This window comes from Primulina tabacum, chromosome 16 (genome assembly GCF_025594145.1).
Source record: "Primulina tabacum isolate GXHZ01 chromosome 16, ASM2559414v2, whole genome shotgun sequence".
NCBI classification, from domain to species: domain Eukaryota; kingdom Viridiplantae; phylum Streptophyta; class Magnoliopsida; order Lamiales; family Gesneriaceae; genus Primulina; species Primulina tabacum.
This window is the reverse complement of record NC_134565.1, coordinates 26,837,957-26,853,983: the sequence shown is the minus strand read 5'-3', so window position 1 is coordinate 26,853,983 and position 16,027 is coordinate 26,837,957. Positions and strand designations below refer to the sequence as shown.

At 35.0% G+C, this 16,027-nt stretch overlaps 2 protein-coding genes across 2 annotated transcripts; one reads left to right on the top strand and one right to left on the bottom strand.

Moving 5' to 3' along the window:
- Nucleotides 1-1,289: 1,289 nt before the first annotated feature.
- Nucleotides 1,290-9,384, bottom strand: LOC142529053 (uncharacterized). Its single transcript, XM_075634429.1, has 9 exons — nt 9,087-9,384; nt 7,281-7,311; nt 5,593-7,205; nt 5,373-5,492; nt 5,228-5,282; nt 4,697-4,845; nt 4,250-4,336; nt 2,732-2,860; nt 1,290-1,605 (listed from the first exon to the last, which is right to left on the bottom strand). The coding sequence occupies exons 1-9, from the start codon at nt 9,156-9,158 to the stop codon at nt 1,489-1,491; spliced, it is 2,373 nt and encodes a 790-aa protein (XP_075490544.1). The 5' UTR covers nt 9,159-9,384; the 3' UTR covers nt 1,290-1,488.
- Nucleotides 9,385-14,197: 4,813 nt separating this feature from the next.
- LOC142529553 (uncharacterized) lies at nt 14,198-15,816 on the top strand. The gene is made up of 3 exons (XM_075635102.1): nt 14,198-14,823; nt 14,945-15,170; nt 15,285-15,816. Exons 1-3 carry the CDS (start codon nt 14,299-14,301, stop codon nt 15,629-15,631), a joined length of 1,098 nt encoding a protein of 365 aa, XP_075491217.1. The 5' UTR covers nt 14,198-14,298; the 3' UTR covers nt 15,632-15,816.
- The last annotated feature ends 211 nt before the right edge of the window (nt 15,817-16,027 follow it).

Sequence of the window (16,027 nt, the reverse complement as noted above, 5' to 3'; positions counted from 1 at the left end):
AACATCATCAAGCTCTCGATTTAGTCCAGCAAGAAACACATATACCTGTTTCTTTTCCATGCACTTTTGGTATTTTATACTTTCATTCTTGCATTCCCAAGATTTTACGTAACACAAGTCTAGTTCGTGCCATGGTGCTCGCATCTCATTGTAATAATCAATCATGTTTCTTTACTTCACTTGGAATTCCACAAATTGGTTTATAATTCAAAAATCTTGGAAGCATATCCTAGTCTTTCCCTCGCCATCAATTACCTATTTAATGGACTGAGACTATTCAACGAATATTTTACCATTCATATATGAATGGTGAGATGGACCGATAAGTGTTCAAGCACATTAGGGTACGAGTCTTGTCTTTTCAAACCCACAACTTCCGTGGAGACTTCCAAACTCGATTCTTCTTTTGACCCAGACGTAATCGATCTTGTTAAAGGTCTGCAAGATATCGAATTTGCTGCCCAAAAGTGGTCGTTCCTTCACAAGAGACGCAAGGGCGATGGATTTCTGGCCCAGACATAGTTCTGCTTCACTGTCGATAGATGTTAGGTTTCAACCCCAGGCAAGATCGATTCTGACGGTGTGAAGAACAGGGTTTTATCAACCCAGATGTCGTTGCTCCTTCACAGAGTCCTCAATAGAGTTATAAAGCCTCACAGCTCTTATACCATGTTAACAAACCAAGTACGAGGAAAACATGCACACGAGATAAAAGAATATTTGAATCTTTAGAATGTATAATATTTTTCTTCTATTAATAATGTTAGAAAGCGCCTAATTATATACACAACTAGAAACCTAATTTACATGGCAAAATATTACATATTCTTAATCATACTTGATACAATAGAAATAAAATATTATCGAATAATTCTAAACAAATAACTTATTTTGATCCCTTGTTATAACTTAGACTCGTGCACCTACGATAAATTCACGCTCATTTAACATTATCAGATCGATTTCTTGGGATAAGAAACGCTCGATCAACCCGACTGTGGAATTTTCAGTGGATGAGACAGCCCACCACCCAGTTCATCCGTGCTCAGCTAATCTAATTTTGGAACTAACACAATCTCTTCGAGTCCATTGTTATTTTCCAATACTGTTCAGTAATTAAAATCATTTTTTTGTGACAGCACGTGTAACTTTTGTTCTTTTTTTCTGAAAAACCGTCCAACCTACAAAATTTTATACTGACAGATTAGAAAGATATACAGCTGGTTCCAGAGGTGGTTTAAAAATCATGAGAACAAAACAGTAACACCACCAACACATAACCCAATGCCTTCTGATAAATTATTACAAGAAAGATACTACATTTATACAGAAGAACAGAGTAAATACGTGGATGGTAACATAAGAGATCGGACACAGCTAAAACCTGCTATATTTACATGTAGCTGAAGCACATACATAAATTCGAACACAAGCTCTTCTATAAATATATACAGAAAGAAACAAGAAACCTTTCTGGTATGCCCGCATTCATCTTCTGCCTAACTGTTCGGATTTGATAGACTTCTTGTTTTTCTGGCCAAAATTTACCAAATACTGCTTCACATATCTTTCGTTAATCTCAAACATGAAACTCATTCCCTTAATCTGCACATCATATATTTAAAAAGTCAAAGCACAATCCACAACCCAAAATCAATTGTTATCACACCATATATTGGGGTGATTGCCATATATTTCATACAGTCAAGCTGATGACATTGGTTAGTGTTGGACCATTGATTTATTTTATATATCTCGTACGGACAAGCTAATGACATTGGTTAGTGTTGGATAATATAATGCAAAAAACTAAGTGCTACCAAATGAATTTAAAACGAAGATTTGTCAACTGATTTTCTATGTATGCTACACTTCATAAGATGATATACACATATCCTGCACATAAACTAGACAAGGCCATACAGGTCCACAATCTTTTCAAATCCAGTGAACGTATGGACAAGGTATGAGGCTATATCTATGTCATATGCTCTTACATTATATATTAAGAAAATGAAAAATAGAAATTGACGTTTCTTAAAGAAGAGTAGGAGATTATGTCAATGGGCGAAGAGATAATTTGCCAAGGTCAATAAGAAAATTATAGCACTAGATGGTTCACAAAGAAGATTATATCAACTGGTGAAAAATTATGTCACTAAATCACATTTGCTGCCCCCACAGAAGGGGATGACAACTTCCATTATTTGGAAGCAGGAGGATAGCTGCTTTTATATGGGATAGGCTGTGGGATACGGTCATATACCCAGTTCATATGATAATTTGAAATCTAAAACAATCAGGTTAATTTCAGTGGAAGGCAACTGGTAAATTCCATCTTACATGACAGTTTGATTGAGTAAAAACAACATACTGGCAACGATGAGTTTGTTTTTCCTAATATGAAGCATACAAAAATTTAAAATGAAGCCTAACATTAATTTAGACAACTGAGAAAAACAGTGATGATGCCAATAGCACCCATAATGTGGATACTTTTTTTCACTCTAGCTTTTGTAATCAGATACACCAAACAGGACAAAGGAAATGAGTGAAAGTTTGTTCATGAATTGTATGCACCATGAATCGTATGCACCAAAAATAAATGGCAATTGAAACTTTTCAAATACTTATGAAATAGGTTATGAGTGGTGATGAAGTTGATCTCATGATGAAACCTTTTGTTGAGAAAAAACAGATTGATACAATCTTTAGTATACAAGAATAATACCTCAATTAAACAACTGCAACTAAGGCTCAGAAGTTGCCCAGTTTCTATTGTCATGCCATTAACAGACATTGAACTCTTGCCAAGGTTTTTCAGAAAGAAAGATCCATCAGCTTCCATCTTAATAATCGCCTAAGAAAAACAAATAGAATTGACATAAAAGATTTTGTAATCAAAATATGCACCAAAAGAATCATCACTGTCCATAGTGGATTTGGATCAATCTCCAACATCTTCAGAAAAAGATATGCATTTGGAAATTATAACTAGGGATGCTTAACGGAGGCGGTTCAACCTAGAACTGGTCCGAAAGCTCCCATTAAGAACCGGTTCTTAGAACCGGATCTGAACCGGCCCAAACCCTTAAACAAAATTCTTTTGTGCGGTTCTTTGTAATAGGACGGTTCCGGTTCCGGTTCCGGTTCCGTTCCGATCCTGGTTCAAACCTATTTCATGAACAAAGTAGAACCGGATTCGGAACTGGTCCGGTTCAAAAAATAATTAAAAAAAGTGGGTATGGACCTATTTTTGTAGCTGTTGGGTGTTGGCCCCTAAGTTGGGACTTGGGATCCATCTGTAAAAAAATTTCCTTTTGGTCCAATTTTTTGGCTATAAATTGTGAAGCATTTGTTGCAAACTCCTCACATCTCTCAACTACAATTCTCTTATTTCTGACAATTCTTGCAATTCAATAAATTTACCAATTGCCTCAACTCTTCAATTATCTCATTTTTTTAAATTTATTTTCGCAACTTTATAAAATTATTAGCCTTTTTTTCGGCGAAATAATTTATTTCCTTCTGAGTATACTAAAAATCAGTTTACTTTATTTTAATATTATTATTCCAATATTTTTTTTAATGGACTATTCTTCAAGTCGTGGTGTTCCCAGGAATGATTTTAAAGTTTTTAACACGATTCTTGAGTTTAAAAATAATTCTAATTTCCACAACGAATATGATGATGTGGCTGCCGATTTCGAAGGCCAAGAGAAAGAACATTTGGCCCGCGACAATGGGGTCATGAGAGATGCAGTTGGTTCGGTTGGGACAACCGGCATGATCGAAAGCAAGACACTTAGTCTCGCAAAACAAAGCAAAATTTGGAATCACTTCAAAAATTCATCAAAAATAAGATACCAATAATATTGTTGCAATTTGAAAGATATACAAAATTTCTTATTCATATAAAACGGGTGGTTCCGACAGAGGCACCGGAATATTCGAAAAATATTTGGTTAAAAATAGTAATTATGATGAACAAACTTTGTAGCCATGCGATAAAGAATCAACCAAACAACAAATAAATCCTATAACTTATTCAAATTTTGTAATGACTGCTGAAATTTCACGTTGAGCATTTGTTAAATTTGCGGTTAAATGCGTACAGACTTTTATTATTTGTGAGTATGATGGTTTTGCAAATTCATCTTTCAAAATTTATAAGGGATGATCTCAGATTCATCATCAGTTGAGTAATCCTAAAGAGATTAAAAAAAAGAAGAAGAAAGCATAAGCACACCTGCCGCCTAGATATTTTATTAGCTCGGCCTTCTTTCCTCAGGTCAATATCAACATAAGCATCCTCCGTTGATCTTCCAAGCACAATCTATAAACAAGAGTTCATTAAGCATTCATCCAGAAAAATTGAAAAATACCAAAACGAACAATGAACAATTAACCAAATTTATCAATATGATGGCACTAAAGGACACAAATGATGGAAGAAATGCAGTGCCCCTATAATAAATTGAGGTCAGCTCATAGGACAAAAGAAAAGGTTTAACAAGACATGACCCAAGCACCAAGGGAAACGTGATCTATAAAACAACATAAGTTGACATAAGAACATAATTAAACAAAGAAGCAATGGAAATCAAGTGCCTCCAAAAAAACAATCGAATGAGAGAAAAGAAATCAATAAGAAAATCATTTATTATCTTATTTCCTATGGATCATGATAAAGAACCTCAGGCTTCGTGATATAATGCCTCAGATGACGGCCATATAAGACAGCAAGAGCTCCTTGAGAAATCATTACTCTTTGCAAACAGGAACGAGCACCTTGTTCCAACCTAACGATTGTCCTCTTAGTATCATCGCACATATAACTTGTAGCTGGAATTTAAGATAACAACGTAACAAAATGAGAGTCGTTACCAAGCACCACAATGGCACTAAAAATGCAACCCTTCGATTGAATAAATGTACGCAACCATTCATGGAAACTTCATCTAATAGACTCATGATGTTGAAAATACATTACAGTGCAAGAAAAATAATATAAGAAGTTCTATGCAATTTATGAATGTCATACAGAGAAGACTTTGATTTGGGATGAAAATAACCTAACATTACATGAAAAAAACATGGAAAAATGATAAAGTTATAAGTTTGCACTCAAATTATGACGTCAAAGTATTCAGTAATGGAGGTTGATATTACAATATGATAAACAGGTTGAATTCATTACAACTGACTGGAGCACAGCATATATTACCTTGCCTAGTAATGATGTAGTCTTGCTCATATGGATCTAAGTCCATCTCAAGTATCTGTAAGCAGGATACAAGATCAAACTCGAAGAAAAATAGTTTTGCTGGGCAAACATTTAATTTAAAACTAACAATGTTAAGATGCTATACCATAGCTTCTATGTCAGAAAAATAAGGCACTTCAGCATCAATCAGTGATTCTTCCTGATCTGACCCCGAGGAATTGTCAACTGATTCAGGAAATGTCACTGTTGATGGGCTGTCTCTCACCTGTTAGGAGCGAATGACCAAAGTAAGATATAGATGTTAATGCAATCACATCCTCCAGCAAGTAAAATGCATACATAAAAGCAAAGGGAAAGCCAAGTACCCTAATAGCTACTCCAGCAACTTCTTTCTCTGTCAACCTATTGCTAGGTGTATTTGAAATTGTGTGCACCAATCCACCTTTACCGGGATCTCCGTTGACCTTGTAGGCAAACCCAGGAAGTAGGGTGTTGGTTCTAGAATCATTCATTTGAATTTTCGCTGAAAAGCCAACAAGTTGGTCAATGGGAAGTGATTCTGGCGACCTGTGTATCCCAACCTTCTGAGGTCCTCCAAAAGCATTCATGCAATCATTTGATTTAGTTGGAAGATTAAAAACTTGTTCATAATTCTTCCCATGAGCTGCGGCAGATGCACCTACGGAACTCCTGAGGTCTGGTTGTGTTACAGAAGAACCAAATGATGCGGAAGGATGGATTAGTAAGAATATGTCGTCATTGCATGGAATTTCCGTATCCTCAGAGTTCAATGTGCAGAAGATCTGGCCATCACTGAGTTCAGTGATATCAGATGACTTTGAGGAAACATTAACCACTGACTGCGGATTTATTTGTTCTTCTCCAGGAGAAGAGGTTGCAGTGGCTTCCAATACCACAGGATTTACAGTTGGAGAAAGTGTAAAATTAGTTTCTGAAACTGTTAGTGCCTCAATATTAACTACTGCAACATCATTTTCCTGATAGTCAATATGAGAATCCTGAATAACTGGAGTGATATTACTAGAACAATGTTGATCCTCTGCATGCATTTCCTCCACATCCATCAGGAGAATCTCACTCTCGTTTGAAAGGTTCAAAAGTGAATCTGGGTCTGCAAATTCAACTGTGTGCACTGCAGATCTATTTCCCTGACCATTAGCATTATCATGAAGCATATCATCAGAAACCTGATCCACATCTTGCAGGCACATGCCATGCAAGGGAGGAGCCGATATGTCTTGTACTCTCAAGTGACGTAAGTGAGGTTGCTCAGATGCAAATGCGATTTCTTGAAAAGAATAGTCGTCTGACTTGGTGGTTTTAAATGGTAAGCCCTCAAATTCAACTGAAACATTTCCAGTATTTTCATTTCTTGAACAATGTTTGAGAGTAAACGAGCCGTTTCTATTTTCGATATTTGCATTCAACATATTGTTTCCGGTACCTCGTAGTGATGGAGAAACATTCTTATCAAATCCATAACGTCCGAGCATTCCCTTCGGGCAATTTTCTTCAACGGAACGTGGACAGAGAATCCGAGATACATTTGTTGTATCCGAAGCTGCAGTAATATCCCTTACCGTTTCTGGAAAGGCATGCCGTAGAATATCCAAGTCTTCTTCCTGTAGCCGCAAATCATCCGAAATACTATCTCCAAGAATGCAATTTTGACCCATAGAATCACCATCAAGTGTCACCCGCTTCTGAAAATCAGCACCATGCCCACTGAATTCAAGAGCATCAGGTTCGAATAAACTAAAAGCAGAGTTACTGAAAAATTCACTACGAAATTTTTTTCGCATGGCATAATATTTCCTTCGGATACTGCCCAATTTCCTCTTCTGTGAGATCTCTTTATTTCCTTTCAAGTTATTATCTGATCTAACAAACTTTGATGAAGGGTTGAAGCCAGAGATCTCAAGCTCAAACATGTGAGCAGATGATTGACCTGAAATATCTGGATCATAGAGAAGAGAGTGCCATCTGTCACGCAGTTCTCGTAAAGTAAATCTGCCAGAAAATTGGACTGCACCTTTAGCGAGTGCTTCCAAGGATGCACCACCCTGACCAAGAAACAGAAAGTATCAGATTTACTGCATTGCTAGACTAAGGTCTAATAGAAATTAGACAAGCAAGTGCTGCAACAGTTTATTACCAGTAGGACAGGAAATTATACGCTTTAGCATTGACATTCACAGCAATTTACTTTTCAATATCTCTATCTACCCATTCATTTTGTTTTCTTCTCATTCATAAATCAGATAAGTATAAGAAACACCAAAATGATAGACAGATATAAATTATGAGGTCATAGACAATGCATTGGAGATGAGCAAATGCCAGAGTTCTTGACAACTGGAGTTCATCAAGGAATGGGGAGATTATTGTGACTAGTTTGTAGGACTTTTCTAAGTTCCTACTAGTCGACGTGAGCTCTTAACAATAGGGATAATTGGCAAGCACCATGCAGGGCTGGCAAGGTTGGAAGTGTAACTAAGAGAACCAAACATATTGGATTTGGCACGTTGTTAGAATTAAAAGCCTGCAGGTAATCAGGAAAATATATTGAAAAAATTAATCATCGTTGGACGAGAAAAATAGAAATTCAAGTATAGCCATTCAAGTCAAGTAATAGCATCTATGTAATTTATTTCAGCTTTGCATTCACTCTTTTCATTTTATTTTTTTGGTTGTTTTCAATGTTAGAAAAAGCATAACAAAGGAATGGGCCATAGACCATTGATTGGACACAAAAGAATGCCAGAGCTTTCAGGAACACAAATACTGTGAATATAATTTAGACCAAACTATACATATTCAAGCATTCCTAAGCCAACTCTCAGGTCATCTACGAAGCACTTGCGTTCACAATAATATGTTTTTGAGTCTCTCATACTATCTTTCCATCTAATTTTCTGATGATTTCAATAAAAGCATATAAGATACCAACATGATTGAACTACAAGAGTTTTAGAGAGTTGGAGTTGGGAGAATTTTTGTTAATTTATAAATGGGCAAGTACCAGACAGAGCTAGAAAGGTTTGGGATCTAACCTGAGGCTTGCAAATGAATTTAAGTATTTTGTGCTAAATGGAATTTTGCTGAAAAATGTCGACAAGATCATAATAGAGACATATTATACATAACTGGATATTTACAGTTTCATTAGGTAATTGCGCTCCTTCTAATGTCCTAGTGGAGATAGAATTTATAAATGTCTTCAGCTTTTCGAACCATATTTAGCTTAAGAAGGTTGCTCGGAGTTTCTGTTGCTTTTCTTTTTTCTTAAGCTATTCATCAAAATCATATCTTTAAAACCGATGACTTTAATTTCCCCAGGCCAAATCACAACAAGAAGCAAACATCATCTTCAATCCATATGCTTTTCTTAAATATTCAAGCACAAAAATTGGTTACAATGAGAGAGATACTCCCTCCTCACCTCAAGGTTTAGTCCTAAACTAAAAAAAACCGAGCATAACTTAAAAATTTTAAATTGACCATCTCTATCTCACTTTCTGTATGTGCTACAAAAAAGAGAGAATATTTGCATTTTTGTAAACATTATCTAGCACTGTGATTCTATCCTGACCATCGAAGAGTGTAGAAAAACAAAAAACAATATCACAAAGAAGCACTTCTCACAATTCTAGAATTAGACACCAAATATGCATATGATAAATAACTGATTTCTTTCGCAACATATCATCAACAACTAGATTCAATTGATTCAAGAAAAATTACCTCAGATTTCCCTTACAAAAACTTTTTAAAAAAATGAAATTAACAAGACAATCAATCAAAGGGCGAGGCGAAAATAACCATAAATTACATTTACCTCAACTGCATTCTTCAATAAGAGATCATCTTCGGGAATCCACCGAGCCGCAACAGGAGGAGCTTTTGCCATCGAAATTAGCTTATCGTAAAACCCTAATCACACAGAAATGTGTAACCTGCTCACTATACTGTGGCATACATATTTGGAGGGAGTAGAATAATCTACGGGAATTAGAGATATCAGAAGGAGTTGTTTCCAATTTCCATGGAAGATTTAAGGGAATCCTCACTTGTCTTGACGAAGCTCCACTTCCTGCTTTGGTATTGACCTGTACCCCGAACATACATAAACAAATAAATAAAATTATTTTGATTTAGGGTTCATGAAGCTACCAAAACTAGATTGAATCTGTGATATGCGTGTTAGAATATTTTTTTAATTGATTTAATTTATGTTTAAATAACAATAATATTAAAAATCAATAAAAACAAAGTCTTTATTGATTTATTTCTGTTTTTCCGTCATTGTGATTTGTGATTTTTTTTGCCTTTGAATAAAATTTTTTATATCTTTTTACTTTAAAATCAAACATTGTGAAACAAACTCAATTATTCATTTTTTAAGGTTACGGGCTTTTCATTTAAAATAAAAAACTGGATAGCTCAATTACATTGTTTAGGTTTTTTCTTTAATATTATTCGGGTAATTTGATATTTGGTATATTTTTTCAATGTTTTTCTAGTTTTTATTTGAATGTATTAAGTTGGAAATATTAGCATTTATTTAATTCAACGTGCACTTATTGCGCTTTGTTGGTGTCATTTTAAGTGTTGGTGTCACTTTTATTCTTGCTTTTTTTTTTTTCATTTATCCCTTGTTAGATTAAATATCCTTCATTTGTTATTATACGTAACATCGAGTTGTTTTTCGAGCTGGATGTCCAAAATTCAAACCGGCTGGCTTCTTTCTCAAGATCCTATCTGAACTGCGTGCCAATCCAGCTAGACATTTTACTATCAAGTCTTACGACCGTTGTAAATTCCGAGATGTTCTCAAGATTAAAGATAAGATGCCTCTGACTGGTGTTCTCGTATTCCAAGACAGATCCAAACTACTAGGCGGACGTTTCAGATATTTATTGAACAATCATGCCCAATATCTGAGAATATCATAAGATCGAGAATATCTCATAATAAGATAAAGATTCACTGTAGTCTTTCTCTCTTATGAGAACAACTTTACATAACTGCTATTTATCATAATTGGAATAATGTCAATGTGCATTAATTGAGGTATACTAGGAAGAGAAAGAAGACCGGAAACAAGTTGCTTTTTGCATCAGAAAAAGCCAAAGTCGAGCGTTGCAAGAATCTTAATGATGCGACCACTGATGGTTAAGGTCCAAGGTCCTTTAGAGTAGGCGGAGAGACCAATCACAAGAGGATGACTAAAGAGATTCAAGGAGGCACTACATGGAATCACGAGCAATCGAGAAGGACCTACAAGCGAGGTGCAAAGTGCTGAAAGGTTCGTGATTCATGGGAGTCAGTTTGGGAGTCATAGGAACATTATTCAAGTGATAAATGATGAGGAGTCCAGAAGCCTTGGCGCCCGAGCGACCAAATCTTATCGCTCGAGCGCCAAAAATCCAGAACGCTCGGCGTCGAGCGGTCAAATCTTACTGCTCAAGCGTGCCAAGCTGCGGGAAAATCCTAGTTTCCTAGTTTAGAGTCCAAGTTGTTTAGGTAAATAAATTTCAAATTCTTTCTTATTTTCTTAAAATATATTGACGAAATTTTGAACATTTTTAAAGACATTATTGAAGATTGAATTACCTTGTTCTTGAGTTTTCTCTCAAACAACAACAAGCTTTTTGCTTTATATCAAAAATCAAACTTATCAAAGTTTATGCTTTGTGGCGTTTATCGATCGTTCTTACATGGATTGTCAAAGGCGAGTTCTTCGAAGGTTCATTCGAGTGTTGTTGCGTGTTTTCTTAATTGCTCGCAAGCACACGATGTCAAGTTATAGTAAAATGTATTTTTGAGTACAAGTGTCGATCCCACGAGGATTATGTATATAAATGTATATTAGTGCTTCTGATTAAAATAGTCTCGACTTTATTTAGAAAAATGAATTAAAAGATTTGGTTGCAAGAATAACTAAATTGAAAATGGATTTAAATATAGCACCAAATTGTAACAAATAATAATGGAATAAAAGATCTAGAGGTCCGATTTCACGCAACTATCCACCATGTGTAATTTCTTGTAGCTATGTTATAAAAATCCTTCTTATTCATTAGCCAAGAATCCTATAATTATCTACTCCCTCTCCCGAATGTTAAGTAGATATTAGTTATCTAAAAATGGATTGCAATGTTCCCATCAACTGTCTACAAATAAATAACACATCAAGCACTAAATTCTCTATGGGCTTCGATAGCATTATAGGCCCTCCCGAACTCTATAAATACCATTGATGTACTTTTTCTATTTCTTGTTTATAATTTCCTCTTGCGAGTGATAAATTGTAAACATATAAATCATTCAAATTATGGCCAATAAATTGAAAGCATTAAGATTAGAACAATACAAATGAGCAATATGAAGAACTTAAATAGCTTAGTTCATAGATTCTAACACATGGTTTCTAGTTTTGTTTCATCTTTCATCTAGAAATAAAAATTAATTCATAATAACACAAGCAAAACAACAAAACATTGTTCTAAAACAAGACATATCAAATGAAAAATAAAAGAAAGAAGAACTTACAACAAGAGTTTGAAGTGCTGATTCCGTCCCCGGAGTTGTGCAAAAGATTTCCCAAAAACTTGATGAACTTGAGTCTTCAATCTTCTAGCAGCAGCCTCCACTCTTCCCTTGGCTCCCCAAAACCGTAGATAGTAAGTAAATGATGTATTTTATAGTCCCAGACAAGCCTCAATCCACAGTACACCAAAATCTTGGACTTCCATGCGCAGCATACCAAAATACAGATTTTTCGGATTCTGTCGTGCAAGGACCGCAGGTGAGGTTAAGAAGTCATCGCGGGTGCCGTGCTTCTACTGGTGTGTGAGCGCAGGTGCGGTGCGTTTTTCAGTGCGGGTGCAGTGCTTCACCGCGGGTGCGGTGCTTTTCTTACCGCAGGTGCGCTAAAGCTTCTGTATTTTTGATCTTTTGCACTTTCCAATTCGACATTTTATTATTCCAAACTCTCATCCTAAGCTTCCAAACTACAACAACAAATTGCATAAAATCTGCTCAAGAATCACAAAATTCCAAGTTAAATACAAGTAATAAAAGTGCAATAAATTGCACTTATCAAGTGTCGGTTGTTTTCTTGTGATTATGTGTTGCTAAGCTTTTCATAGTTTAGAGGTGAATAACACGCAATACTTGATTCAAAAGATCGGGATATCACAACACGGATCCTCATTCGTTATTGAATTGAGGGCACGATTTCAAATAATCATGTTTGCCTTTCTTTCATACGAGGATTCATATCACTTAATTTTGAAAGAAGTTTTACTTTCAATAGAGATTGCTCCCTTTCATTTGAAGGTTAGAACCAAGTTACGAACAAACTCTTAAGCATTCTTTATCGCCAGAACTCAAACAAGCTTACATGTCAATCTTCAGTTAGGCATCTGATAAGCCCTAAACTGAAGTGCTTGTTATAAATTGTTGTAAAACTAAAGTTTTCTAGTGAATTCTTTCCTAAATAGAAGAATAAGAGATTAAGAAGGATTCAATATCCGAAATTTCATAAAAATATATGTGTTATTTTTACTAGCTCAACTTGTTCATTTTGAAATTAATTGAACATAATTATTCGCTAGATCCAGTCGATCTTGTTCGTACTTTGAAAAGAACTTTTCAAGTGTCATCTACATGTAGCTTGTCGAGAGAAAGGGTGTTGATAGCTAATAACTATTAAGGCCAACTCGAGAACATTTCAAGTTTTTGAAAAAAATTTAAAGTGTCTATTAATCCTCTCTAAACACATTCCCTTTCCTACACTCCTAAATCTAATTTTCTAGAAAAATAATTGAATGAAATATTTGTATAGGTGTGGAATGTATACTTGATTGTAAGGATATGATGTCCAATATATAATGTGATGTTCTTTAATTTGAAATAATTATATTACCTCACAATTTTTACTAGATCACAGTTTTTAGTTTATGTAATATAATTATTATTTGAAATGTGTTCAATATGTAGACCGAATTTAAGAGATTATTTATAATCAATTACAATGATATGATTCCTAATTATTTTGGTTTTTTTTCTTGAAAATGAAAAATTACTAATTACAGATTTAGTTTCTTCAGTGTAATGATTATCTAAAATATGTCGAATGTTTAAATTGAATTTCACAAAGTAAGTATATGTACTCCATTATCGCAATTGGATTCCCAATTTTAGTGATTTTTTATGTATGGTTTACGATTTTTTTATTTAATAAGGCTCAGTTTGGTAAGTATTATTAAGGTTGGATTATTTAGTAATCTTTTGTTTGCTTTCATTTTTTAATTTGACATTGACTATTTGTTAGACGACTTTTACTGTTTGAGTTGGAGAATAAATCTATGCATTGAAGAAGGATAATATTTATCCTGCTACACTCAGAAAGATTAATGACCAAAATACCCCTGATTGTGAATTAAAAAATTGCAAGTGGGTCTTGTACCGCCATTGTCCTTATTTCTTCAGAAGAAACGACCGCTGCACAATAGCTTCGAAATTGAAAGTGGTCAACCGTAGATCCTCATTTCTAAGAAAGATCCGAATAAATCTGAAGCTTATTCGAAGGAAAAATTTCAGAAAAATAGTTTTTAAGCTATGTGTGATTATTGATGTTGCATCTCATGCATAAAGTCTTTCAGAGTAGATAAATGTGAGGAAAACTATCCAGTGATGATAAATTTGTGTTTCTTTTTTCGATTTTTGGTACAAATGTGTTTTACAAACGGAATATTGTTTTGCTGTCGTTTGTTTGGTCTGTTCTGTTACTGTACATTTTTTTTTGGCGTGAATCCTGAAAAATTTTGCTCATGTGACATTGTAGGAGATATTCGTTGTCAATTTGTCTTTGGCTATTCTACAACACAAACTCTTTTTGTAACTTGTAGAATTTTTTTGTAATGCTACATATTAAACTGATATACAAGAGTTACAACTTTATTAACTATGCTTGTGAGATTAGGTATTTTATGTATTTTCTTGTTCTAAATTTTATTACATTTGGTAAGTAAGTGTGCAAAATGGACCGTAGACGTGATAACACTAGAATTTTCCTGCTGCTACACCAAATGATTGTACGTATAATTTTTATGGTATGTCTTTTAATACGACATCGCACGAGATGTATCGCCGAACGACGTCGTCAAGCACGTAGAACGTCAGCTTCGTACATCATGACGGAAAGAATCACTGCACAAATGAACCATTTGAGAAGAATTATTGAAACCGGAGATGTTCAATGTGTGGTTAATTTGAGGATGAATAGAAATTCTATTGCACAACTATGTTACTTGCTAACCCACATCGGCGGGTTGGACCATTCTAGATATGTTAGGACTGAAGAAAAAGTCGCAATGTTTTTGTCTATTTTGGCGCATCATAAAAAAAACCGACTCATTGGTCATGATTATCTACGAACTGGTCAAACAATCAGCACCCATTTCCATGAAGTGTTGGGGTCAGTATTGAAGTTACATACTATACTGCTTGTGAAGCCTTCCCCAGTCGATGAAACCTGCACCGACGAGACGTGGAAATGGCTCAAGGTAATATGAACATTTTTTGAATACTACTTATTACAAATTCCATTTATAATGTTGTCCGTACAATACCTTATAGTAGTCATCCTGATACCTGTTTATCCTATTTATGTAACTTATTTTTTAGGGTTGTATTGGTGCGTTGGATGGTACATATATAAATGTTCATGTGCCTGTATTAGAGAAGGGAAAGTACAGAACCAGAAAAGGAACCATTGCCGTGAATGTTTTGGGAGTGTGCAACCGAGATATGAACTTTATTTATGCCCTCTGTGGGTGGGAAGGATCGGCAGTGGATGCCCGAGTTCTTCGTGATGCATTATCACGTGATGACGGACTTAAAGTTGAAAGAGGTTAAAATATTGTTTCATATTGTCATGTTATTTCACCATACTTTTTTTTGGATTCCTTATTCATTATTGTTTTAAATGGAAATTTATTAACAAAATATAAGATTTCAATGGTAGGTTGTTACTATTTGTGCGACAACGGATATGCAAACGTCCATGGATTCTTAACTCCATATAGAAGAGTACCATACCATAGGGATGCTTGGGGCAATCGCAAAAATGCTTCACAGAATTATAAAGCACTCTTCAAATGGAGACACAACAAAGCTAGGAATGTGATTGAAAGAGCTTTTGGCTTGCTTAAGAAAAGACGGGTTATTCTTCGAAGTCCTTCTTTCTACCCACTTAAAACTCCGAAAAGAATCATAATGGCTTGGATTTTGTTACACAACTTCATTCGAGCTCAAATGCTGGATAATCTTGTTGACGAGATTGAAGACGAGACATTAAGCCCAATGCCATAGAATGAGAATTATTTTATTGATGATTTTAATTCCTCCGATGCATGGGATATGTGGAGAGATAACTTTGCAATGTCGATGTACCACAACTGAGACAAGTGTTATATGTTATTGTATCTGGATTGCAAAATTGTTTTTCTTTGCTAGTTACGTACTACTGATGTTTGTGAAAACAATTGTTTTGTGAATTATGTATTGGATTATTTGTTGTTTTTGAAATTATGTTCTCAAATTTGTTTATCCCTTTTCAAATATAATGTTGCATCTCCCATTCTAACTTCTCGCGTTAATGTGTAACAGGTTAACATAGTATAAACATTCGAAGAAATGGATAGCACAAGTGTGACTTCGAAAGGTAAAAAAACAGATAAGTTGCGACGTAGTTGGACGCCCCTGAGG

Excerpts from the sequence above, each read along its gene's own strand:
- LOC142529553 (XM_075635102.1), top strand. The coding sequence starts at position 14,299 with ATGGACCGTAGACGTGATAACACTAGAATTTTCCTGCTGCTACACCAA. Across the intron at positions 14,824-14,944 it reads AGACGTGGAAATGGCTCAAG|GGTTGTATTGGTGCGTTGGA; the intron begins GTAATATGAACA and ends CTTATTTTTTAG. Across the intron at positions 15,171-15,284 it reads CGGACTTAAAGTTGAAAGAG|GTTGTTACTATTTGTGCGAC; the intron begins GTTAAAATATTG and ends TTTCAATGGTAG.
- LOC142529053 (XM_075634429.1), bottom strand. The coding sequence starts at position 9,158 with ATGGCAAAAGCTCCTCCTGTTGCGGCTCGGTGGATTCCCGAAGATGAT. Across the intron at positions 5,283-5,372 it reads TTTCTGACATAGAAGCTATG|ATACTTGAGATGGACTTAGA; the intron begins GTATAGCATCTT and ends TCCTGCTTACAG. Across the intron at positions 1,606-2,731 it reads GTTGCAGTTGTTTAATTGAG|ATTAAGGGAATGAGTTTCAT; the intron begins GTATTATTCTTG and ends TATGATGTGCAG.